This window comes from Ammospiza caudacuta, chromosome 17 (genome assembly GCF_027887145.1).
Source record: "Ammospiza caudacuta isolate bAmmCau1 chromosome 17, bAmmCau1.pri, whole genome shotgun sequence".
Lineage (NCBI taxonomy): Eukaryota > Metazoa > Chordata > Aves > Passeriformes > Passerellidae > Ammospiza > Ammospiza caudacuta.
The window spans coordinates 8,862,151-8,886,147 of NC_080609.1; the positions used below are offsets into that span (position 1 = coordinate 8,862,151).

A 23,997-nucleotide genomic window follows, 5' to 3' on the forward strand; every position below is an offset into this window, starting at 1 on the left:
CTTCAAATTCTTACTTAAAACAAATAAAAATCCATATGCCAAACATCCCTCCTGTGTTTGTGGTTAGCTTACATTTCAACTAATGCAAGGGAGAGAAGAGTGAGATCACATCAAAATGGCTTCAGGCCCTATTAGAACGAGGGGCCATTGCTCTTGTCTGCAGGAACAATTAAAAGCCATGACTACATTAGGATAAAATATGTGCTGTTCCAGTTGGAGGTGTTTAAGTGTACTTTCCAGTCTCAGATTCCTTCCCTTCAAACATTTTTAGTGTTTACATTATGCTCGGGGCGTGATGAAAGGCAGAGAAGCGTCAGCCACATTCTTGAGTGAATGCTTTTCTAAAAGAAGTCTGGGATTATCTGAATATGAATACATTATTAAATGAAATTTCTAAATAAAACCCTGCAGGTGGACTCCCCAGTGCTGATGGTGGAGCCTGGGGGGGCAGACTGGTGTGATGTCCCAATACACACAGGGGTGGGTGTGTGGCATTGGCTCTGCAGGGGCACAACCCGGAGGGCAGGGCTGCTCTTCAGCATCTTGTTGCTTGGATTTTTGGGGTTTTTTTTGTATGTTGTCCTAAAAAAAAAAAAATTATTGCCTGTTTGGAAGCACTTTTGAACTTGAAAACTTTTATTTCCTCTACTTCTTCCCATTTCCAAGGCCAGGGTTTTTAGTCATTGTTTAGTAACAGTGTCAGGCACTGCTGGTTTTGCAGTGCCTCCCCTGCTGCCCTGTGTGCTGCTGAGGGTGAATTTCAGGCTCATTGCTGCTGACACAAGAGTGCAGACATGCTGCTTGGGAGGTTATTCTTTGGCCCTGTCTTGTTTTTGATCTCCATGGGAGGGCTTTCTCCCTGGGACAGGGTTGTCCAAACTAAGGGCTGTACAAACAAGCTACTGTACAAGGCACAGCTGAGTCAGCTGCTGCACCCAGAACAATCCATGTCTTCACAGCAGCCAGATTTGTTAACAGAAACTCTGATGTCTTCAGTGGATGCTGTGCTTAGATGACACTGTTACTTAGGCAGAGAGCTCATTATTTCAAGTCTTTGAGGAGGGAGGATGCCAGAAGTTTATCTACTTTGATTTCTTGTTTTAATTGGCAGTCTGTGGGAAAAAAACAGCTGGATCTTGTGATATCCTGAGGTGTGAGGGTATTGTCGTGGAAGATAAAACTATGAAGGGAATAGTTGTGAAAACAAACATCTGATTTTACTTAGTTTGCTTTATTTTACTGTAATATTTTCAATGCATTTTAAAAAATAAGTGTATGGATTTTTTGAGTTATTTTTATAGCTTATGATTCATGATAACAGTGGTTCAGTGTAATTTCCTTGTTCAGTATGAAACTGAAACAGTTCACAACAGAAAAGGCTTCATCTTTGTAATGCAATAACATTGCAAGTTTCTTGTCCATGATAAAGTGGGCTGTATTTGGAAATCTAGGGTTGTGGTAGTCTATACAAACTATAAAACAGGTTAGTAGTGGGGTGCTTCTAACCTTCCTGTCAATATATGTTACTGGTCCAACATCTGATACTTTGAGGAGTGTCTTAAAACTGAAAGAGATCAGGAAAAAAGATAATTTCTCTACTTCCCTTCTGCTGCTGTGTGACCTCAGATAGCCTGGGATGTTTGTGATTTCACTTCTGCAGTGTGAGGAAAGTGAGCACTTGGCTCTTTTTAAAGAGGAGCCATCAACTTCTTACGACAGCAGACTTTAATCATATGTTTGTTTTGCAAAAAGTGTTGTCAGGAGCAAAAAGTTATCAGAACATTGCTCTTTCTTTGATTTTTGGTTAGATTGCAGTTGTCACACTGTGGTCCTGACCTGGTGGCTTTGAGACACGACCCTCACTGTGGCCTTTGTCCTTGGTTTCAGGTGGCCCTGTCCACGTTTGCTGTGTATGTCACCATAGACAAGAACAACATCTTGGATGCTCAGAAGGCCTTTGTTTCCCTGGCATTATTCAACATCCTCAGGTTCCCACTGAACATGCTCCCTATGGTCATCAGCAACATAGTAGAAGTAAGATTTCAGTCATTACAGGTGTTCTGTGTGCAGGAGGAGGCCCTGGGTGGAAAGATAACATCCCCCTGCTTGGAGAACGAGCACAGGGGAAATGTGGGCACCTCTGGAAGGGACCTTGGCAGTTCCTGTGTGTGAAGTGCTGTGCTGGTGAAATAATCCCAGTTATGGTGGAAAGTTGTTCCTTCCATCACCCACATTTCTTGTGGGTTGGGCAGTGAAAGTTTGGCTATCCAAGCAACTGTGCAATGGATTTAAGGAGGGATGGGGGTGCATAATAATGGTATAATGTGTATGTGGCACAAGACAGTGAGCACATAAAGGTAATGAGCAGAGTATAAAGAGTTTTGCATCCTTTTCCACGCAGGCCAGTGTCTCCCTGAAGCGCCTCAGGGTGTTCCTGTCCCATGAGGAGTTGGATCCAGACAGCATAGTCAGGGGTCCCATCAAACAGGGTGAGTTTCTTTGCAAATCACTTTGTGCAGGTTTTGGGTGGTTTCTTTTGCTTGCTAAAACAAATTTACTGCATTTTTGGTGGGTTTTGCTGATAAATTTGAGACAGAAAACAGAGAAGAGAGTTTGTAAAATGAAAATTATGTACAGGTTCTTCTTCCTTCTCAGATAGTTTCTTTCCCCTCCACAACTGATTTGGCAGGGCTGGAGATGCAGCTGAATTAGTTGGTATCTGTGTGTGTAGCTGATATTCATGTACCTCCTGATTCCTCAAAGGGTAACCTGGGGACCTCTGCTGTCTTGCCAAATTCAGTAAAAGCAGAACACAAGTTTTTGGCAAGCAGTGTGTTGTTGTTCTTCTGAAAAAGTAACTTTATACCTCTGCCCATGTGTGTTTGGATTGACTTTGGATTGTGAGCACACAGTGTAGCTGCTTGTATTGGTACTTTTATGAGTATGAGTTTTCTCTTTGCAGCTGAAAGATGCATTGTTGTGAAGAATGCAACATTTAGCTGGGCCAAAACTGATCCTCCTTTGCTGAACAGGTAAAGATTGGTGCTCTTTATTCCATTCCATAATCCTGCTGCACCACAGATGATCTATACTTGAATTATAAAGTACATATAGAGAAGAATTTGTTGCCGTAAAGAAAGAGAACAAATAACATCAGTTCTGTGTTTAAATTGGGGCTTTATGAACTGGAGGGATTTACAGTTTATTGCATTTATGTAATGCATGAGGGGAGGTCGCAGGAGAGGTAGGGATCAGGGCAGAGAGAGCTGCAGGGGATTTCAGCTGTGGCTGTTGCTGCAGATGGGCTGAGCTCCATCTAGAGGGTGCAGCCAGCTCAGCCCCTCTCAGCCAGCTCTGCTCCCTCCTGTTGGTGTCCTCAGGCTCCATTTCACAGCTGATTCTCACTGCACTCTGCTGTCCCTCATCCCGGGTTGCAGAAAGCAAACAGTGATACAGCCACAGGCTGTGTCTGCCCTGGCCCTGCTCCCTTCCTTAACTTTGACTGCTTTCACTTGGGCCCTAAATGGCAAATTCTTTGGGACAAAACTTTGCTGTATTGACATTTGTGTTCATAGAACACTTGAGAGAAATTCTGGTGAGATTGGGTCACAGTGCTTTGTTTCTATTTTCTTGCCCTTTAGACTAATTACATATTATGTTCTGTATTCTAAGCTTGAGGAGTGCTTGGTGCTTTCTGAGTGAGAGGTTTGGGTTTTAGGCAGTTACAGTTTCAGTGCTGAGTCAGTGTTTGCAGAGGGTGTTCACATTGCACCTGATGGTTTGTGCTGTAGATGGGCTGTTCAACTGACTGTTTAACTACTGGGGAGTGTCAGCAAGCAAGGCTGAACTGTGTGCACTTTATTTCAGCATTAATTTCACTGTTCCTGAAGGCTCCTTGGTGGCTGTTGTTGGTCAAGTTGGCTGTGGAAAGTCCTCACTGCTGTCTGCATTGCTGGGGGAGATGGACAAGAAGGAAGGCTACGTGGTGGTCAAGGTGTGACACATCTGCAGAGTTGTTCAGCTGTTTGTGGGTATTGCCAGAGGGATTCTCGATTTCCAAGAAAGTGTGAGGAGGGAAGAGACTTGCAAATAAATGCACTTCTTAGCCTGCTTTCCTGGCAAAGCATGTATATCCCTTAGCCTGCACTCTGTGTTATTTACCCAACAGTATCCAAATCTGTTGGTGTCAGATTTAGCCCAATAAAAGAGTGGAGCACTCAAAGGTGAGTGCTCTGGTGAGTCTGGGTATGAGATGGGGAGACCCTGTTACGTATTCTCTGAGGAAGAGCAGTGTTGGGTTCTGCCTTCTCAGACATCAGAGAAATTACGAGGAGAGGGTGCCCCCAGACACCTGAACATGGAAAAGCTGCTGCTGCAGTTTGTTCTTTCCTAGACATCAGTGCTGCACAGAGCTAACAGAGAAAAAAATGACCTGGAAATAAAATTATTTTAAGAACAAAACAAATCTGCTGCATTTAAAAGTCTGTAGGTTTGGCCACCTTCAGAATTATTGTGGAAAAATAAACTAGTTGAGATCTGAGTCACTAATTATGAGTGCAGAAAGAGAAGACAGAGCTGATACACAAAGCAAAATACTCTGCTTTATCTCAGTCTCCTCCTTTGAAGTGACTGTTATATGGAAACCACTTCCTCTGCTTTCTACAGAAATCTCTTGGCAGGGGTGCATTTGTTAAACACTTGCATACCAGATTAAACTCTTTTGTGCACAACATAATTTATAATTATATGAAAGAAGTAATGACTTTTGACATGCAGTGATTGTGCAAACGTCCTCTAAACAAATGTTTCCTCCAGGTTTATGTTAATCGTATTTTGCTTGAAGCCCTTTATTTTCCACCAGTGCACTTTGTTACATTCACTTGTAGAGAGGATTATAAAAATAACATTTTGGAGGAGGCTGGAGCCCAAGAAAGGCTTTGTTTGGAAATGACCGTAGGTAATTTGTGGGGTGATTAGCACTGCCTGCCTCACAAAGCCCTGCTGTGCCTTGACTCTCTGTGCAGACTCTTAGTCTAAAGTATACTGAACTTTATTTTTCTTGCAGGGCTCTGTAGCCTACGTTCCCCAGCAAGCCTGGGTCCAAAATGCAACTCTGGAAGATAACATTATCTTTGGGAGGGAGCTGAGTGAGAGCCGCTACAAGCGTGTGATTGAGGCTTGTGCCCTGCTGCCTGATATAGAGATTCTTCCTTCAGGAGACAAAACAGAAATTGGAGAAAAGGTATTTCAGTGCCCACTGCACCATAACAGTGCTATTGCTTGTGGCTAAGGCTGTGTGACTCTTATTTTACTTTATCTCAAAGTTATATTGAATTTTACAACTTTCAGAGCAGGAATCCTCTAGAATAAGAGGCAGATTTGAACAGGGTGTTTTCCTTCTCCTTAAGCCTGAAAGGGGAGGAATCCTGTGCTCAAATATAAAGCCATCTTGTAGTGACAGTTTCTAAGTTGCCACGGTTATAGAGCAGAAAAAATATACAGAAACAAAAAGACAAAAATCTTCTGAACACTTCAGTTTTGTTCAAAACAAGCAAACAGGTCTCCAACCCCAGCCCTTCTAAAAAATCCAAATCTCAGTCCACAAGAACACCATTACCCCAAATCTGGCCCTTGGTTACCAAAGCAAGCCTGGTGTGGGTTTTGGAAGCATCCATGGATGGTGCAGAGCTGTGGAGCAGGAAGGAGCTGCTGTCCCTGTGCCAGGGGTGCCAGGGGCTGTGGCTGCTGGGGGCTCTGAGCTGCTGCTCTCCTGCTCTGCTCTCCCAGCTGGGCACAGAGCTGACAGCCCCACCTGCAGCCAAGGCTTTACCTTGCTGGTCACCAGGCCAGTCACAGTGTGCAGTGGGAGCAGAGTTTGTTTCTTAAATCAGAGGCAGCACTGCAGAAATACAGCTGAGAAGAAAAGCAGCTCTGAATGTACTGAGCTAGGCAGGCCAGTCAGGGTTAATTGCTTTTCAGGACTAGCAAACAGTATTTTTTGGTTTGGCCAGCCCTTCACTGGCAGTGAGAGCAGAAAAGATGTGCTTCTCTGCAAGAGGATTGTGACTGATTGCTTATGCTATTGTGGTAGTGAAATTATTTGTGAAGATCTGTTTCATGCAATGTTGAATTTCCTCTGATTTAAATAAACCACCTGTGACTTGTGTCTTTTATGAACTGTAGCAAGACATCTTCTTTCACCTGTAAATAAAGGCTCCTGTTTTCTTGTTTCCTCAGGGGGTGAATTTGTCTGGAGGACAGAAGCAGCGAGTCAGTCTGGCTCGGGCAGTTTACTGCAATGCAGATGTCTATTTACTGGATGATCCTTTATCAGCTGTTGATGCTCATGTTGGGAAACATATTTTTGAAAAAGTTATTGGACCAAAAGGACTCCTGAAAAATAAAGTACGTTATAATGTCTCTAGAGAATGCTATTTCTTGGCTGAGTTCAAAGGATTCCAAGTTTGTCAGGTTGCATATTTAGATTTGTTTCTAACAGCTGAAAAATGAAAGGATCCTTTTGCAATTTTTAGAGGACTTTTATAAAGCACTGACATTTTTGTAGTGAAAGGTGCTTTGGTTTCTGTAATTCAAAAATATTTGACGGAAAAATCAAGACAACGTTCTCTTAAAATTCTGCACGCCTGTCCCTCATTACTGTTCTATTATACACACAATTCAAGTAGTAAATAGCAGTAGTCCAACCATGGTATTCACTAATTTGAGATTACAGAAACCCTTTATTTTTCCTTTGCCTTTCAGACCAGGGTTTTGGTAACCCATGCAATCAACTACCTGCCTCAGATGGACACAATTCTGGTAATGACTGATGGAGAAATCTCTGAGATGGGCTCTTACCAGGAGCTGCTGGAGCAGGATGGGGCCTTTGCTGAGTTTCTCCGTACATATGCTAATGCTGAACAAACCATGGAGAGCAGTGGTAAGCTCACAAATAAACTCTCTTGCTGTCTGTCATGTTAGTAAGGGAGTCCTGTTGCAGGAAAAAGAGCAGTACTGATAGGAAAGTTGAATTACTGTTTCTTGTGATTGCCTGTATAGGTAGAGGTGCTTATTTCTTGAGGGTGTTGAAAGTTGTGAGGTTAAACACACATTCTTTCTTAAAATCAGGAAAATGTGTAACAGATCTGTAGTAAAATTTCCTCTCAGTGCAAAATTCAGATGGTAGTGAGACTGCAAAAGGCCAGCTGGGGTTTATACACCCTTCCTGTCTCTGATAACATGTGTCTTCTTTATGCAACTGATTCCTTTGGGGATGGGGAGGAGGAGGAAGCAGCTCAATGTTCTAGCTGCTGTCCTTGACTCCTGCTTCTGCTTTACAGAACAGTTGTAGAGCTGCCCTGGTACAGGAATGCACTTCAGATTTATTTTTCTTTTATCTACAGACAGTTACAGTATTGGATTTTAATAGGGGAACTTAGTCTTTGCCTCCAGCCTGTTTTCTTCATGGCCTGTGGTGATTTCCTGACACTGAGATGTGCCAGGGGTGCCTGCACTCTGCTGGCTGGGGTGAAGTGTGACACGAGTTTGGGGACAGCTTAACTTCTGGGTGTTTTCTGTAGGTGCTTTTGTAGCTGCTTGGGGCACAGTCAGACTTGTTACAGTCTTCAGCCTGTGTGAAATTCATAGGCAAATTAACTTTCTCTGTGCTCCCTTAGGCAGTTAACAAGTTCACTTTAATGTGAAGATTTGCCTCATTTAATAGCCTTGTTCTCTTAGTCTTTGTCTCCTCCCATTTTCAAATGTGGAAAAGTAGGTTTTTTAATCCTTTTCATTAAACTAAATTATTTTTCCATTTAATTACTGAACCTTCTTTTGGAAAGTGAGCCAGTGCTTTAACTTTTGCCATGGTTCTCTGCAGTTTTCTCATAAGAGGCACTTCTGACTTCAGTGCCACCCTGGTGATCTGGAGGGGATTATCACAGGCTTGGCCTCTTTGCAGTGAATTTGTTCATCAGTTCTAGTCAAGTGATCTTCTGCCAGTGGTAAAAAGTGAAAAGCAGAGGCATTGTTTGTCTGATTCATAGGGATAACATGCATGTTTACTGAATGTGTGAAAGGTCACTGCTGCTGGGAGTCCCGGGCTCTTGGAGGAGCCCAGCAGTGTGAGATGGAGCCAGGGTGAGCTGGCTGGAGGGTATCTGCCCTCCCACTGTCCAGGGGAGGCTCCCTGATGTCTGCAGCTCTGTTGGCAGCCTGGGAACACAGTGGCTTGGTGCTTTCTGGCTGCTCCAGGGCTGGGAAAGCCTCTCCTCCCAGCCAGCCCTGGGTCTGGCTGCAGCTCTGGTCCCTCCCAGCCTCCCTCTCCCTTTGGGCTTCCTCAGGGCTCCCCGTGCCTGTGTGCTGCCTTGCCATCCTCACCTTCATGGGGCTCTTCTCTGTGTGGGAAAACTGTGCTTGTGGTTTGGGATTAAAAATAGATCCATTTCAGCAAATTTGGTTCTGCCTTGGGTTCTGTGGTTTAGGTTATTCTGCTTGGATGTGAGGTTGTAAAGATTGAAAATGGTAGAGTGTGTTAAAAAGTTAATTATATGTGCTTTTAGAGTCAGATCCTTCATTAGAAGGAACGATTCAACCTCTGGAAACAGGTAACTGTTTGCCATGTGGGCTTTGTGTTAGTGCTTGCCTTGGAGTAACATGAGTACTGCAGTTTATTTACAAGAGCCTGAGTCATTGTTAGAGGAATTTTATCAGTGCATAGGAGGTATCTGCATGGTTTGCCTGCCCTTGGTTGTGTGGCAGCTTGTAGGTAACTCAGCAGCATCAATTCTGTGTCTGAGGCTTCCATGAGGAAACCTTAAATTAGTTTTATAGGTACACCCTGGACTTAGAAATGTAGTGAGTGTACCAAGAGATGCATCAGTCAGGATTGAGCCCTGAGGGTCCTTTTGTTCTCAAATGTATATTCACTGCTCACTGCTGTTCCCTTTCATCATTTCTGGGTACTTTTTTTCAGCAGAACCCTCACTACTGGGTTTATATCCTGAGTGCATATGTCAGATTTACTGTGGCAGTCTTGAGCATTTTTTTGTTCTCAGAGCTAAATGCAGTGTAAGCAAGAAATCTTCATGGCCTACAACATGAAATCAGATTTGAGCTTTTAGGGGGAGGATGGTTTATTTGTGGTTTTGTTTTCTTCAACAATGTTCTAAAGCAGTATGTTGCTGGAATGCTTGCTGGTTTTCATATGGGAACCTTTCAAAACAAGTGCTGTCAAGGGCTTAAAATAACCAGCAGTCCCATCTAGGTTTGATCTTATTCACATAAATAAGAACTAAATAATTGAACTTTTTCATATGTTCTGCTTTTTGTCTTTTTAAGACCACACTGAACAATTTATTTTTGGGTTTTTAAAGTAATGAACCAATATTCAGTTTCCAGACACAGAAAGGAAAGCGGTCCACAGTTAATGTGTGGATGATCTGTTTTATGCATATATTTTGCTTTTGTATAAAGACATGCAAATGTCAGACTCTAGATTTGCACAAATTTTCCTGAATATCTTTTGAGTATATTTAGGTCAATACCTTTGCATGAACTATACACAGATCCTTCAAAAACACAGAACTCTTTGTTGCAAATTCCAAATTAACTTCCATACATGAAAATAGAGTTCCATTTACTGACAGATAACTTTATAGGAGGCAGGCATTTAGTTTTTACAGGGAAAATTGACATAAGCTGAACCTAGTTTTACTCATGGCACTCTACTACACTGAATTAAATTGCTCAGAAAAAGTTCCTGTTTCAAGCTGACATTTTCTGGAGTGTTTTAGACTCTGGTCTCATGTGTGCTGCATCTTGGTACAAGCAGGATGTTGTGGGATAACAACTCATGGAAAGATTTCTTGCTCAAAGTCATCTGATTCCTACAGTTGCCTGAAACATCAGGATTTTGCCTAAAACACCAGGATTTTGCACATTTCTTCTTGTTCAGCTTTGCAGGAAGACTCAAAGTTACTAGCACATGGCTGCTGTTCTTACAGCTTCACTCCATCATTTATAGAATGTCTTCTCATTGCTTTTTAAAATAAAAATAATTTATAACTAAATGTGTAGAAGCTGTGGTTTGAAAAGGAGTGGCTGGAGTGTTGGGTTTGTTTCCATGGAGTGGGTCACATGTGGGTGGGTATTGCATGTTTGAACATAAAATATGTCCTCATAATTATGTTACATTATTACTGACCTACAATTGCTAGAAAAATAAATGTTCCCTGTCTTGGCAATTAACCTTGTTGGGAGTTTAACTAAACTGATTTGTTCACCTGGTCAATTTTCTGTTATTATCTGTAAATAACTTGTGCTCCCTGCTTTGTTTGCACGTTAAGACTGTAACAGGCAGTCAGGATTGAAATGAAATGCTTGTCTCTTTGCCTAACCCATTTCCATGTTTACTTTTTCACCCTCTCAGATACAAACAGTCCATCTGCAAAGGAAGGCAAACCTATAGAAAATGGAGGCCTTGTGAATGAAGCCCCTGGAAAGCTGATACATAGGTGTGTGGTTTTAGTTTTGCTTTTCCTCTTGCCCCCCATCCATTCAATCCAGTCACTCAGATGTGGATGAACAATAATTTGATGGTGATGGTGTTTGTTAGAGGGAAAGTATATCCTGCTGGATCCAGCAGCCTGAGGAAGGCAAAGCTGTGCTGCTCTGTGGTTCCAGGTCCAGCAGGCACCTGACACCCCACAAACCCAGCACCACCTCTCTGCCTGGGCAGGACCGGGTCTGCTCTGGCATCCATTCTGTGTGTCCATGCAAGGTGCAGCTCTGCAGGGGCTGGGCTCAGTCCCTGCTGTGCCTGGGAGCTGCCCCTGGCTCCTGTGGCATTCCAGGCCCCCTGCAGCTGCACACACCGATGCACACTCGTGTGTGCACACACACAGCTCTTGTGATGTTCTTTCCATGGGAAGAAACTCCTGTGTTGTAGCAGGATATTGTGGGTTTGGCTTGCCTAAAAGGGAGAGTGTTTTATTGGCTGGTGCAGCTTTGGTGTGTGTTCCTAAGGCTTCTGCATTTTACTGCTGTCAGATGGGATGAAGTGCCAAGGGGACCTTTAGTCTGACCTAATGCAGCTGCTATTCTGCTTGCAATCACTCTGATTACACCTTTCCAAAACCATCTCCTGGTCTATGCCTCATTCTCACTGTGCTCTAATAGTGCCTCTGTTCTTATGGTGCCCTAGAGACTCTATTTCTGGAAGCTGATGAGTGCCTGGGAGTTAAATGGCCTGTTTTGAGGGGACTGTGGATACCCTTTTCACTCTCCAGCAGCTACTGAGCTGATGATGGGGTTTGGAAAGGCTGGTCTTGATGGTCACAAAGCATTTTTCATTCTGGAGTGATTGTGCAACCAAGACTTGTTTATCTGGTGACTTACTTGCGCCTGGACATGGGCACTTGGGACCTGAGTGCTATCAGGGAGGGGTGGGACAGTGCCTTGAGGGACAAGGGGGCTTAAGGAACCTCTGGCCCTGTGGTGGGGTTAGGACATCTCCATAGGAATCTAAACCACTGGCTTGGAGCTGTGGAATGTCAAAGCCTAGATGTGAGGTAACACCTGTCCTGTGCCAAGCTAAGATTAAAAATTAAATGTCTTCAAACAGGCAGCTCAGTAACTCTTCAACATACAGCAGAGACACTGGGAAGCCACAGAGCAGCACAGCAGATCTGCAGAAGCCACTTGCTGAGAAGAATTCCTGGAAACTGACAGAGGCTGACACAGCAAAGACTGGGAGGGTAAGGCTCCAGTTCCCACTTCCTGTGGCCTTCTTCAGTTTTGGAAAAATCTATTTCAGAAGAAAATAACTTCTGAAGACCACATAACTGTTGTGAGAACGGGCTGAGTGAGTTCTTGAGCTTGCTGCTTGTTTTGTAATGCTTGATGGAAGTGTTGCTGTGCCCTCTGCTCCCAAACCTGAGCCCCACGTTTGCCTGCAGGAAGAATGCCAACACAAAACTTGTTGGCAAGTGAGATGAGATGATGGGCCTGACCACATCAAAGTGTAGGAGGAGGAATGAAAACCTTGCAGCTATTTCTTGGAGAGAGGTTGTGACAAATGAGGTGACCTAATGAAAACTGCCCTTCAGTGAGGAGCTGCATTGACTCAGATGAATTTAAGCCAAGTTTCCACTGTAGACATAAGTGTCTAATCCCAGGATACCCAGGGCTTTTTGAGAAACCTGAGACTGAGGTTCCTGGGAAAGCGGCAGCTACAGCTCCTAGCAATGTTGCTTGAATCCAAGCTTGGGTTGCTTGCTGTTGGTTAAAGATAGATCACGGGATAGAAGCCATGTGGAGCAAGGGTTGGTTTGAAGGCTTTATAATCTTGTGGTACAGAGAGCCAGAAGCTGGAACTGCTCAGTGAGGTTTTTGGCTCTGCTGCTGATGCTGTGTGGTACTTCAGGCAGGTCCCTCCCTACTCCTCCCTTCCCGTGGATGACAGGGCAGGGATGATGTGTGCCTGCCCTGGGGCAGTGTTGGGTTTGGCATGTCTCCACTGAATGCTTTGCAGCCTGTGTTCCCAGGCTGTGCCTCTCTGGAGTGCAGCTGCTGTGTTTTCATGGCCTCATGGAGGGACACTGGCTTTAAATAGGTGTTGGACAAGGGGGAGTTGCTGCCTTTGAAACCTAGCTGCAAAATGAGTATTTCTTTTTGTCTTCTTTCTTCAGGTAAAGGCATCAGTGTACTGGGAGTACATGAAAGCAATTGGACTCTGTATGTCTTTCTTGGCCATTTTCCTCTTTATGTGCAATCACATAGCCTCCTTGTCTTCCAACTACTGGCTGAGTTTATGGACAGATGATCCTGTTATCAATGGCACACAGCAGAACACAACTCTCAGACTGGGAGTGTATGGAGCATTGGGAATTTCTCAAGGTTTGCCTGGTTTTGTGTATTTTAAGATTTGCTGGTTCAGTGCTTCTAATGCTCTTGGTCTCTGCAGCAGCATTTTGCTAAGGATTTGAGTGTGTGTTTTCATAGAAAAATGAAAAAACTTGAATTTAAAAAAAGCAAGCAAACCAACCTATACAGCTATTCAGTAACAAAATGTGTTTTTCCTTTCATTTGTAACTGAAATTTCTCAAAGTGAGAAGTGTTTTGCTGGCTGATGAGACAGAACTGTTGACAGCATGTCTGATCTGAGCAGAGCCTCCCTGGCCTGTCAGCAGCCTGTGCTGCCCCTGCAGGGCAGTTTGTCACAGGAGGCTGTGGCTGTGCTGCCTCCCTGCAGCCCAGCCTGGCTCAGCGGCCTGTGCCTCCACGCAGGGCACTGTGGGGAGGCTGCTGCAGTGATGTTTTGTTTTGTGTCCTCTTTGTGGTTTAGAGTTTGTTTGCCGTGAAACCCAACACCCCAAGTACCCCGCTTCAGAAGTGCCATGAAAATCCCACAATAAAAAACAAATGCCAAGAGCAAATTTGGTGATTTTTGCTCAGGGAAAATGTTCAAACATTACACAAAATTTTGTAATGGAGAAGCAATGAAAGAAAAGTGATGTCTTTACTGGTTTTATTTTTTTTAACTACTTGACATATTTGCTGAGTCTGGCTGAAGTGTAACCAAGTTTTCAGGATTATTGCACTACAGACATACTGTCACCCTGATTTTTTAAAGATTTTCTAAGCCTTCTGATGTTTACATTCTTGTAATGTACTTTCTCACACACTTTCTGTAAATAACTTATTGGTTTGCATTCTTTTATAGAAGAAGAGAAATTCAATGGACTGTTGGTTTGTCCAGTGTGATTGGAGAGGTGGCACTTTCACCCTCCAATCCACTGTCACTTTTAGAAATCTATAAATGTTAAGAGTCAGAAAACAAACTTCCCTTTTTTCACCTTGAGAGCAGCGGTATGTTGTTCCGTGTCTTATAGTGACAACATGCTAATGCTAAATGATGACAAAATGATGAAAATTATTTATGTGAGAGGTGGCAGCAGTTAATAATGAGTCTCCTTTCCCAGGTATTGCTGTGTTTGGCTACTCCATGGTTGTGTCAATAGGAGGAATCTTTGCATCACGGCACCTGCACCTCAACCTGCTGCACAACGTGCTCCGGTCCCCCATGAGCTTCTTTGAGCGCACGCCCAGCGGGAACCTGGTGAACCGTTTCTCCAAGGAGATCGACACCATCGACTCCACCATCCCACCCATCATCAAGATGTTCATGGGCTCCACTTTCAATGTCATTGGGGCTTGTATCATCATCCTGCTGGCCACACCTATAGCTGCTGTCATCATTCCACCCCTGGGACTTGTCTACTTTTTCGTGCAGGTAAAGGGTGTTCCCTGGGGAGCCAGGACCAGCAGGCACATGCTCTGCTATTTGAGGCTGTTCTTACCCTGCATGAGGAAGGATTTTAATGTGCTGGGTTTGAGTCACGCTTGACTGACTGTGCTTTGCATGGTTTACTGATAATCTGATGTTAGCACAGCATTTCCTTCCTCTGTCAAGTGCAAAATGACTTCTGTGCAGAAGGTAATCCTTTAATACCTACTTGATAAAAATGCCATTAGATTTTGTGGCAAATTTTGCACAGCTTGTTGCTCAGAGCCCAAATATGGAAAGTCTTTTCCAAGACTTCTTTCCAAACCTGAGAGTAGCCTTTAGAGGGGTGTGTGTGTGTGTGTATTGCTCATGTGCCTGTTTCATCAGAATGTTGTTTGCAGAGCAATAGAGTGGGTGTCAGCCTTTCATTCATTCTTACCCTGTGTGGGCAGGGGGTGCTTGCTTCACTCTGCCTTCACTCCTAGAAACTGGAAGAGCCTGCACAGTTCAAAGAGAAGCAGCTGGGGTTGACTTTGGCTCTTGAATTTGTAAATCCTTTTGGCTCCATTAGTGGTGATATGTGTGTTTTATGCTGTTGAATTAAATTTGCTGGTAAAAGAAAGAGGAGAAAATGGCATGAGATGGGTTAGTTGGCAGTTGTTTAAAGGCAGCACAGTGTATGTCATGGTCCTTCAGCCCTGAAAGTGCTGGAGAAGGTCTGTATTCCCACGTGTGAGTTGAATCTCTGTCACTAACAGCCCAGATGGCAGGGAACTGTTTATGATTCCCCTTGTCTTTCCAGACACAATCTGGATGTAACCTGAAGTAGGAGTCTCCTTGAGGCAGGTCTCATAAGCTCTTGGACATGTATTTCACAAGCAAGATAGCTCAGCTACCTTAGAAGGCATAAAATCCGCAGGATGGCTTCTGTGGCAGTGTTGGAAACAAAAAAGGTTTAATAAAAGGCACAATAACAAACTCTTTACAGAGAAAAATTGATCCAGGTGCAGGAGGCCCTCCTGCCCCTGGTAAAAGCCGTTAGTTTCTTTGTTCTCTTCTACTAAATTGCCCAGGTGGGACTTTTTGGCTCCTGTCCAATTAGCTATCCTTAAGTTTGAGGTGAAATCCCCCAGATCTATGAGGTGGCTTTTTCACCTAATCCAGGAGAGAAACTTCTGGGCTTCTTTCCTTCCTAAGGGGACAGAGGACAGTTTTGTCACTCCCTCAGGAGGGGGCACATTCCCACAGTGACCATGGCTCTGGTGCTCTCGCTGGCAGAGGTTCTACGTGGCCACGTCGCGGCAGCTGAAGCGCCTGGAGTCGGTGAGCCGCTCGCCCGTGTACTCGCACTTCAACGAGACCCTGCTGGGCGTCAGCGTCATCCGCGCCTTCCAGGAGCAGAGACGCTTCATCCGCCAGAACGACATCAAGGTGGACGAGAACCAGAAGGCTTATTACCCCAGCATTGTGGCCAACAGGTACCACTGGGGCTGCACAGTTACCGGGGAGGGCATGCTCCTTGTCTGTCACAGCTCTTGGCATGCTTGGCTCCGTTTCAGATATGTTTTGTTCAAACTTCTGTGATGAAATTAAAATTACTTCTGAATCTTTCACCTTTCTGAGAGTTCCTGCCTTGCTTCTGGGTTATATTATTTTAAAAGTTTTTGTTTATCAATCCCTGTGTTCAGAAATAGTTGTAGTTAAGAGAGGAATTTATGCACCCGAAAGACTCATTAATTTGGATGCCTCTAGGTTCACACACGGCTGAAGCAGAACCTCAAATGTCTTGCAATGTCACTAGCAGGACACACGTGCATTATGATTAATCTTACAAAATAAAGATGTGTAACAATTAAAACTACTTTTGAATCTCTTACCTTTCTGACAGTTCCCGCCTTGCTTCTGGGTTATATTATTTTAAAAGTTTTGTTTTATTGATCCCTATGTTCAGAAAGTAGTTGTCGTTAAGACAGGAGTTGATGCACTTGAAAGACTCATTAATTTTGGATGCTTCTAGATTGACACTGCTGAAGGAGAACCTCAAACATCTTGCAGTGTCACTAGCCGGACACACATGCCGTATTATTAATCTTACAGAAAAAGTTGTGTAACAATTAAAATTACTTCTGAATCTCTCACCTTTCCCAGAGTTCCTGCCTTGCTTGTGGTTTATATTATTTTAAAAGTTTTGTTCCATTGATCCCAATGTTCATAAAGCAGTACTAGTTTTAACTACTACTACTGCTTTATGAACATAGGGATCAATAGAAAGGAATTTATGCACCTGAAAGACTAATTTTGGATGCCTCTAGATTCACACACTGCTGAAGCAGAACCTCAGACATCTCGCAGTGCTTGTGTCACTAGCAGGACACACGTGCCATGTCATTAATCTAACAAAAAAAAGATGTGTAACAGCATTTGTTGTCCACATGTCTGATCTCTGTGGGTTAAGCACTGGAGGGATGTGTTTGTGCCTTGCAGGTGGCTGGCAGTCCGTCTGGAGTACGTGGGGAACTGCATTGTCCTGTTTGCAGCACTGTTTGCAGTGATTGCACGCAACAAACTCAGTGCAGGCCTGGTTGGCCTCTCGGTGTCCTACTCACTGCAGGTAATTTTGCCTCTCCTAAAAAGAGCAAAACCTCTGAATCCTTAGACTGAATCAGAAAGTCAGAGCCTTGATAGGGCTTTGGATGGAAAACTAATAATAAAGAACATAGAAAATAATAATTACAAATAGTATCTGAGGAGATGCTGGGAAGTTTCTTCTTTGCTTTCCCTCTGTGAGGGGATATGGCTGAGGTGTCTCATCCTGTGCATCTTAAAGGCATTTAGGCTTTCCTCCTGTCCAGCACTGATTAGCCAAGATCTTGCCTGAAATTGCAGTGCTTTGTTTGTTCCAAATAAATAAGTTTTTCATTTACTGCAGGTAACCTGTTCAGTGTGACCTTCTCTCTGCCTGCTTTCCCCCTTGCAGATCACAGCGTACCTGAACTGGCTGGTTCGCATGTCCTCCGAGCTGGAAACCAACATTGTTGCTGTGGAAAGAGTCAAGGAATATTCTGAAATGGAGAAGGAGGTAGAGTGAGCTCTCCACCACCCTTGTGGGAGCCAGTGCCCTGTTCTGAGGTCTCAGCTGCCGCCGGAGTGGTTGGAGGGTGGGACAGAGCTCAGGGCTGTGGGTGCCTGCCAGGGATGGTCTGGGTCCCACTGGGAAGTTCCTGTTGGTGCTTTTATGGTGTTCCCACTGGTATTTACACAGTGCTGTTTAGGAAATGTGCTCTTATGTTCAAGGCTAAGCAGTAGGGTAGCACAAATATTTTGGTTTCCTAAAACTTCAAACATAATGTTATGTGTTTCTCTTTTTGCACTCAGTGTGGGGAATGGAAAGGTTTTACTTTTTTTTGTTTTGTTTTGATTCAAATCACATTATTCATTTAATGTGTAATTGTTCCCTTTATGATTGTGGAGTTCCCTGGGTTTTCTCTTTGCCTTGCCTGTCACTTGAACCTGATCTAGGTTATTATTTTTGCAACCAGACATTATGAAGACCCTTCCTAGATTTTTTTTCCTTAAGTTCTGGTAGCAGACCAGTGTTTATACATGCAAAAGCCTTTTTATTTGGCAGTGGCAGTGAATGCAGTGTATTCTTTCCTTTCTCACCCCTGTGGGAGGTTGAGGCAGCAGCTTTTTACCAGCTTATGGATGTTTTAGTGCCGTCTCAGCCTAACTGCCTCTAGTTGCACGTGTGGCTGCCCCAGAGGTGTCCTTGCCTCTGGGGTGTGTAGACAGCTTGTCTGAATGTGTGCTGCCTGCATGATTCTGCCATTGGCAAGAGGGAAGTTTATCCAGCAAGTGGGACTTGAGATAGCCAAGCCCTTGGCTACTCACACCATTTCATCTGTCCTGAGACTTCTCACCACAGTTCCTTTTGCAAATGATCCCTGAAGAAGGATTGCTCTTAATTGCAATCTGAGTCCCCTGAGCCTGTGCTGGTTGCAGCAGCTGATCAGGGGTGTCTGTGTGGCTCTTGCAGGCTGAGTGGAGCATTGAGCAGACAGCCCCAGGCAGCAGCTGGCCCCAGGAGGGGAAGGTGGAGTTCCGGGGCTACGGATTGCGCTACCGCGAGGACTTAGACCTGGTCCTGAAAAACATCAACGTCACCATCAACGGGGGGGAAAAGGTAATGCCTGATCCATGGCAGGCTGCTGAGCTCACAGGTCTGCATGAGAGAGGTTAACCCTGTTCTGTTCTGTGTCTGGGGCTCTTAAGAACTAGAAAAGCTTCTGTGGAATCAGCCCTGCAGGTGTTGTGGGCTCTCAGCCTTTGCAAGGTGTGTTCTGCATCAGAGATAAGGAGACACTGTTATGTGGGGCTGCCAAGTATCATTTGGCCTGGTTTCATTGGGAGGTGAGGTTTATCCTGTCTTGTCTCTCCTTCCCAGGGAATTTTGCTAATTTGTTTGCCATAAGCAAAGAGGAGTAGGTTGCAGAGAGATTAAGTTAATTATAATCTCAGGAAAATAGCCTACAGTCAAAGGGGAGGCCTGATCTAGTGAGGCAGAAGTTGCAAGGTGAGACTGCAGGAAAAAATGGGACTTGAGAGCAGGTTCTCTGGATCTGTGTGTTTCTCCTCCTGCTCCCTTGCCCAGTCCTGTGTAGATTCTCTGATGTCTATTAATAGTGTGGCCTTGCACAGCAGCATAAAAGGTAGCTATGAAAGATCTACTACCCAGCTTCCTTATTTGTGGTAGCCAACTGGGCATTTGTTTTCTCCTGAGTGCACACTTTGTACCTACACATATGGGCAGAATGCTACCTCAAGTGGTTAGAATGGACAGATGGCCAGAGGTGTATCAGCCAACCTAAGCAACAATCTTTTATATTTGAAAAGAATTGATCAAGACTTCAGTCTAGCTGGGAAGTAAAACATACAATGTGAAACTGAATGCCTTTGGTGTGTGGATAACTTCAAAAGTTTGACAATGTGTTGATTTCAGGTGGAAATGCTTTGAAATTATTTAACTCTTTCCCAGAGTAAGTTGTTCTTGTATTTCTTCCCAACAGATTGGAATAGTTGGAAGAACAGGAGCTGGAAAATCCTCACTTACTTTGGGTTTGTTTCGGATTAATGAAGCAGCTGAAGGTGAAATTATCATTGATGGGGTTAATATTGCCAAGATAGGACTCCATGACTTGAGGTTCAAGATCACTATTATCCCTCAGGTAGGTGCAAAATCCTGCCACTACCTAAACTTCTTTGCTTTTTGCAGTGCTCCTTCCATAAAGCACTGAGGAGAAAATTGTTATTCCAAATTGTTATTCCTCCTCTGATGTGTGCTAAGAAATTCAGTCACTTCAGCTTGCCCTTTCATGGACTTGGAACCAGGCTTTTTTTCCCTAGGCTGGTTTCAGTTTGCCTGTGCCAGGTAACAAGTAGGAACTTGGCTGAGCCTTGTTGTGAAGCAAAACCTTGGCCTGTGGATTCAGGAGCTGATCACTTACAGACTACAGACAGCTCAGGCTGAGTGGGAAGGGCTGATCCCAGCTCAGCACCTGCTTGGGATCCCCTTGTGCACTGGGCAGTGCTGTCAGTGCTGTTCTTGCACAGAAACCATCCCAGTCTGGCCCAGCCAGCTGTGGGTTGGATAGTCCTAAACATTTGGAAATACAGCTTTATGAGCATTGGATTTAGTCTCAAGTGTTTTTGTTCTTACTCTGTTGCCTTTATTGCCTGTTCTGATTCAAAGTAAGACCATAAAATGTGATGTTTTCAATTACCATTGCAGCACACTGGCAAAAACAAGTGAGCTCACTGTAGAAGGTTTTCTGTATCACCTCTTTTGGAAATCTGGGGGTGGACTTTGCTCTCTCCTTTTGATTGTTTTGCATCAATATTTCCAGAGTAGTATTTTTTCCTGTCCGGGGAAAAAAAAGGAGTAATTTCATTCAAACTGCAGCTGAAGAGTTTTGAAATATTTACAGATGGTTAATTCCCTAAGAACTGAAAAGTTGACCTGGCAGTCCCTGCTGACAGAAGGTTGAGCAGGGAGGGCCTCTATTTTAGCCTAGAGGTCCAGTAAAAACAAAGTTGGCTGGGGTTTGGGTGTTTTGGTTTGTTTGTTTTGTTGGGGTTTTTTTCTGCATTCATGAGTTATTGACTAATGGAAAGGTCTGGACTGCAAGAATCTGTAAAGGGAAGAGGTCAGGCCCCCAAGAAGAATAAGAGTGAGGGAGAATAACTTTTTATTGGAAAAAAATGAGTCTTCACTCCTCAATTCACTATATTAGCTTGCTTGCAACTGCATCTGTACATGTTGTTTCCTTTTGTTTTCTAAGAAATATTTGTGGAGCCTTTGCCATGTTCTGTGTCCATTGTCAGTCTCCTCTCTCCATGGGCAGGATCCAGTATTGTTTTCTAAGAATAATATTTGTGGAGCCCTTGCCATGTTCTGTGTCCATTGTCAGTCTCCTCTCTCCATGGGCAGGATCCAGTATTGTTTTCTGGCTCTCTGCGCATGAATCTCGATCCTTTTGACCGACACTCTGATGAGGACATTTGGAGGTCTTTGGAATTGGCTCACCTGAAGAACTTTGTATCATCCCTTCCTGATAAACTGAATCATGAGTGTGCTGAGGGTGGTGAGAACCTCAGGTGGGTCAAAGTGTGTGCTGAACTGAATAATGGGTGTGCTTGTGCAAGTTGTAATGGCCCAGCCCTGTGTCACAATCTGGGAAGGCAGCTGGAGAATTCTTAATATGTGACCAGGCAATCAGACAACTAGGTTTTATTCAGCATGTTTTCAGCTCTTGAGTTTGAGAATTTAAAATAATTTTAAGAAACACTTTGAGTGCAAGGCAGCTTGGGCAGCCTTGGAAAGCATTTAAGCAGCAGCATTATTCTAAGGAAGCTGTTCACTTGCTATTTGCACCTTATCAGGGTTTTATATGTTCAGCTTGTAGAAACCATTTAAAGTGCAGTCCTCAGCACTGCCCTGATGCAGTGAACCAGCCCGATGCAGTTATGCTGAAACCATTTGTGTTCTCCTACTGCATTGCCAGGACCTCCTTTGAGGGGGTGTAGTTTCAGATGCTGTTAGATATTCTGCAGGGAAATAGTAAGACCCACCTTATCTTCAGAACAAGGAATTGCCAGGTTTCAAAATGAGCACCAATGAATTCTCTGAACTTGTTCTAACTTTCCTCCCCTGCTCCATCCCCTCTGTGCAGTGTGGGGCAGCGCCAGCTGGTGTGCCTGGCACGAGCTCTGCTCAGGAAGTCCAAAATCCTGGTTCTGGATGAAGCCACAGCTGCTGTTGATCTTGAGACAGATAAGCTCATACAGTCCACTATAAAGTCTCAGTTTGAAGAATGTACTGTGTTAACTATAGCACATCGTCTGAACACAATCATGGACTACACCAGGTGAGCTGGTGCTGCTCTTACCTTGCAGACTGTGTGACCTGCACTGTGCTCCACTTAAATGGCAATCTGTGTTTGTTGGGTGGTTACTGGTTCCTTTTTAGCTCCCTATTTTGAGGGCTAGGATGTGTGTGTGTTCTGCCTCATGGTGGCTGTGCTTGCCCTGTGGAGCCCCTCTGGTCCCTCTGTCACTGCTGTTGTGCTGTTCCTGCCTGGGCAAACTGAGAAGGGGAGAAGGCAAGGACAGGAGTCTGTTCCTGTGTCTTGCCCTAATTTAGGCACAGAGAGCATAGGGAGTCCCAAGGGGCAGATCCTGCCCTCTGAAGTTCATTTGGTGTTCCACTTTCCCTCACTTCTGGTTGTAGTTCATAGAGCCTCCCTTGTACTGGCTGCCTTGCTGAGGTGGCCTTGAGGGCCAGGCTGTCTCATATTTCAGTTTTAGGCTCTTGTCCCTTTTATCACAGGATGGCAAAGGGAGTACTGTCACTTTCAGTGTACCTTTGTAAGTACATCTTCTTGTGACTATTTTCCTTTTTTTTTTTTTCCCTTTCCTTGTTTTACAGAGTTTTAGTCCTGGAGAGAGGAGAAGTGGTGGAGTGTGGTACCCCAGACCAACTACTTCAGGAAAAAGGCATTTTCTATAGCATGGCCAAAGATTCAGGCTTGGTGTAGCACTTGGACTTGGCTATTTACTGTGGGGAAGAGGGAGGTGATACAGTTCTTCAAATGTAACTTCCCCTGAGCTGGACTGAACCACACAGCTGAGTTTCAGGCACAGTGAAGTTAGCCAGAGCGTGGCAGTGGAAGCAACATAAAGATGCAATTTTTCCTTATTTTTTACTTCTCCTTAGTATTGATTTTAGCCACCTTTAGGAGAAGCTCCTACACTGTGGAAAACACTTCAGACACTCCTATTTTTTGCCTGAAATCTGTCATTATACACTCAGATGTACAGCCGAGTGACTCATCAGAGAAATTCAGAAAAGCTTTTTCTTCTCATCTCTTTTATGTTCTGAAGTTCCCTCCGTTTTTTTTGTTGAAAACATTTTTGCAAATGCTAGTTATTTGCTTGTTTGTGGATTTCTCATTTCATGAGCCATCTATTGTGGGATGCACTTGGAACATTTTGTGGCATAAAGTACTATAGTCCAAAGATTCTTCTTCTTGTGAAATAAAACATGTGCCAGACTTTCTCCTGATGGCATTTACTGTACATGGTTAATGCTTTATGCATTGTCCTAAAGGTTTCATGTGTTTACAGCACAGAGCAGCAAGTTCACTGTCATGTCAGCAGTGCTGATGTGGAAAAGCACAGTCAACTTCAGAGCAGTGTCCCAGCATGTCTGGGATGACAGTCACTCCAGAACCAAACTGTGCAGCAGCTGGTGTGTTGCTGTGTGCTGATGTCACCCCCAGCTCCCTCAGGAATTCCCACTGGGGTGCCCAGTGCTGGTGACACCTGTGGGGACAGGGCCCTGCAGGGAGGATTTGCCTGACCTTGATTGTAACACCCTTGGCTTTGGTAGTTGTGTGCTTTCACAGCAGCTCTGCCACATCAAGGACCATTAGCCTTATATCAAAGAAACATGCCCTTCATGCTGCTGCTGTTGACTCTTACATTTTTGTGGGGAAATGTTATGTTGCAGTTGTTTAAAAAAAAAAGGCATTTTTAAAGTTTTGTGTCGGAAGGGTCTAACAATTAAAATGGCAATGGAGTCTGGTTTTGAAGATCTATGTTGAATTTTCAGCTTTTTGTGGTAAGAAAAAAGTTACTTTTCTAATGTTCTGATTAGTCTTATTTTAAAGGAAAATGCTGGAAGAAAGCAAACTAAGTCAGATGGATCCAGATACTCAGCACTGAGAATGTGGACTTCTGTGATTGTTATTGCTGACCTTAATACTAGACAATTGTCCTTAGAGTAAAACTATTTATTTTTTTGTAAATTATGACACTCTGAAATTGAATAGACTGAAAATTTGTTTGGTATTTTTTGTAATGACAATGCAAATATTTGCAAAGAACTTGCAGTAAAAAATTGTTTGAAAGAACACGTGTTATTTCTTGCCTTGTGTTTGACAAAGGGTTTGCTTTGTCAGTTCAGATTTTTGCCTTGCAAGTAGAAATTAGTGGTACTGATCAGGTGATAATGAAGGCTGAGCAGAGCAGGAGCCCCAGTGCTGAGGACTCTGTCACCCCCATGGTGTCTATGGGCTGTGGCTGCCACAGCTCCTGAGCTTGTTATGAATTTTCTCTGTGGAAATGGAAGGAGCAGGGGCTGACTGGGGAGC

General features: G+C 44.0%; 1 protein-coding gene across 2 annotated transcripts in view; it reads left to right on the plus strand.

Annotated features, from left to right (window-relative positions):
* ABCC1 (ATP binding cassette subfamily C member 1) overlaps nt 1–23,757 on the plus strand; it is a 46,014-nt gene extending 22,257 nt beyond the window's left edge. The window contains exons 13-31 of one of the 2 annotated variants that reach the window (XM_058816000.1): nt 1,888–2,034; nt 2,402–2,489; nt 2,963–3,032; nt 3,868–3,994; nt 5,066–5,242; nt 6,238–6,405; nt 6,763–6,940; nt 10,430–10,514; nt 11,624–11,756; nt 12,690–12,897; nt 13,983–14,293; nt 15,566–15,765; nt 16,772–16,898; nt 17,265–17,366; nt 18,324–18,470; nt 19,354–19,512; nt 20,775–20,941; nt 21,517–21,711; nt 22,272–23,757. In XM_058816000.1, coding sequence (XP_058671983.1) covers nt 1,888–2,034; nt 2,402–2,489; nt 2,963–3,032; nt 3,868–3,994; nt 5,066–5,242; nt 6,238–6,405; nt 6,763–6,940; nt 10,430–10,514; nt 11,624–11,756; nt 12,690–12,897; nt 13,983–14,293; nt 15,566–15,765; nt 16,772–16,898; nt 17,265–17,366; nt 18,324–18,470; nt 19,354–19,512; nt 20,775–20,941; nt 21,517–21,711; nt 22,272–22,380 — 2,898 coding nt within the window. In that variant the 3' untranslated portion in view covers nt 22,381–23,757. Of the gene's footprint in view, nt 1–1,887; nt 2,035–2,401; nt 2,490–2,962; nt 3,033–3,867; nt 3,995–5,065; nt 5,243–6,237; nt 6,406–6,762; nt 6,941–10,429; nt 10,515–11,623; nt 11,757–12,689; nt 12,898–13,982; nt 14,294–15,565; nt 15,766–16,771; nt 16,899–17,264; nt 17,367–18,323; nt 18,471–19,353; nt 19,513–20,774; nt 20,942–21,516; nt 21,712–22,271 lie in introns of those variants that run through there. The other variant, XM_058816001.1, reaches the window with a different exon arrangement.
* Nucleotides 23,758–23,997: the final 240 nt, after the last annotated feature.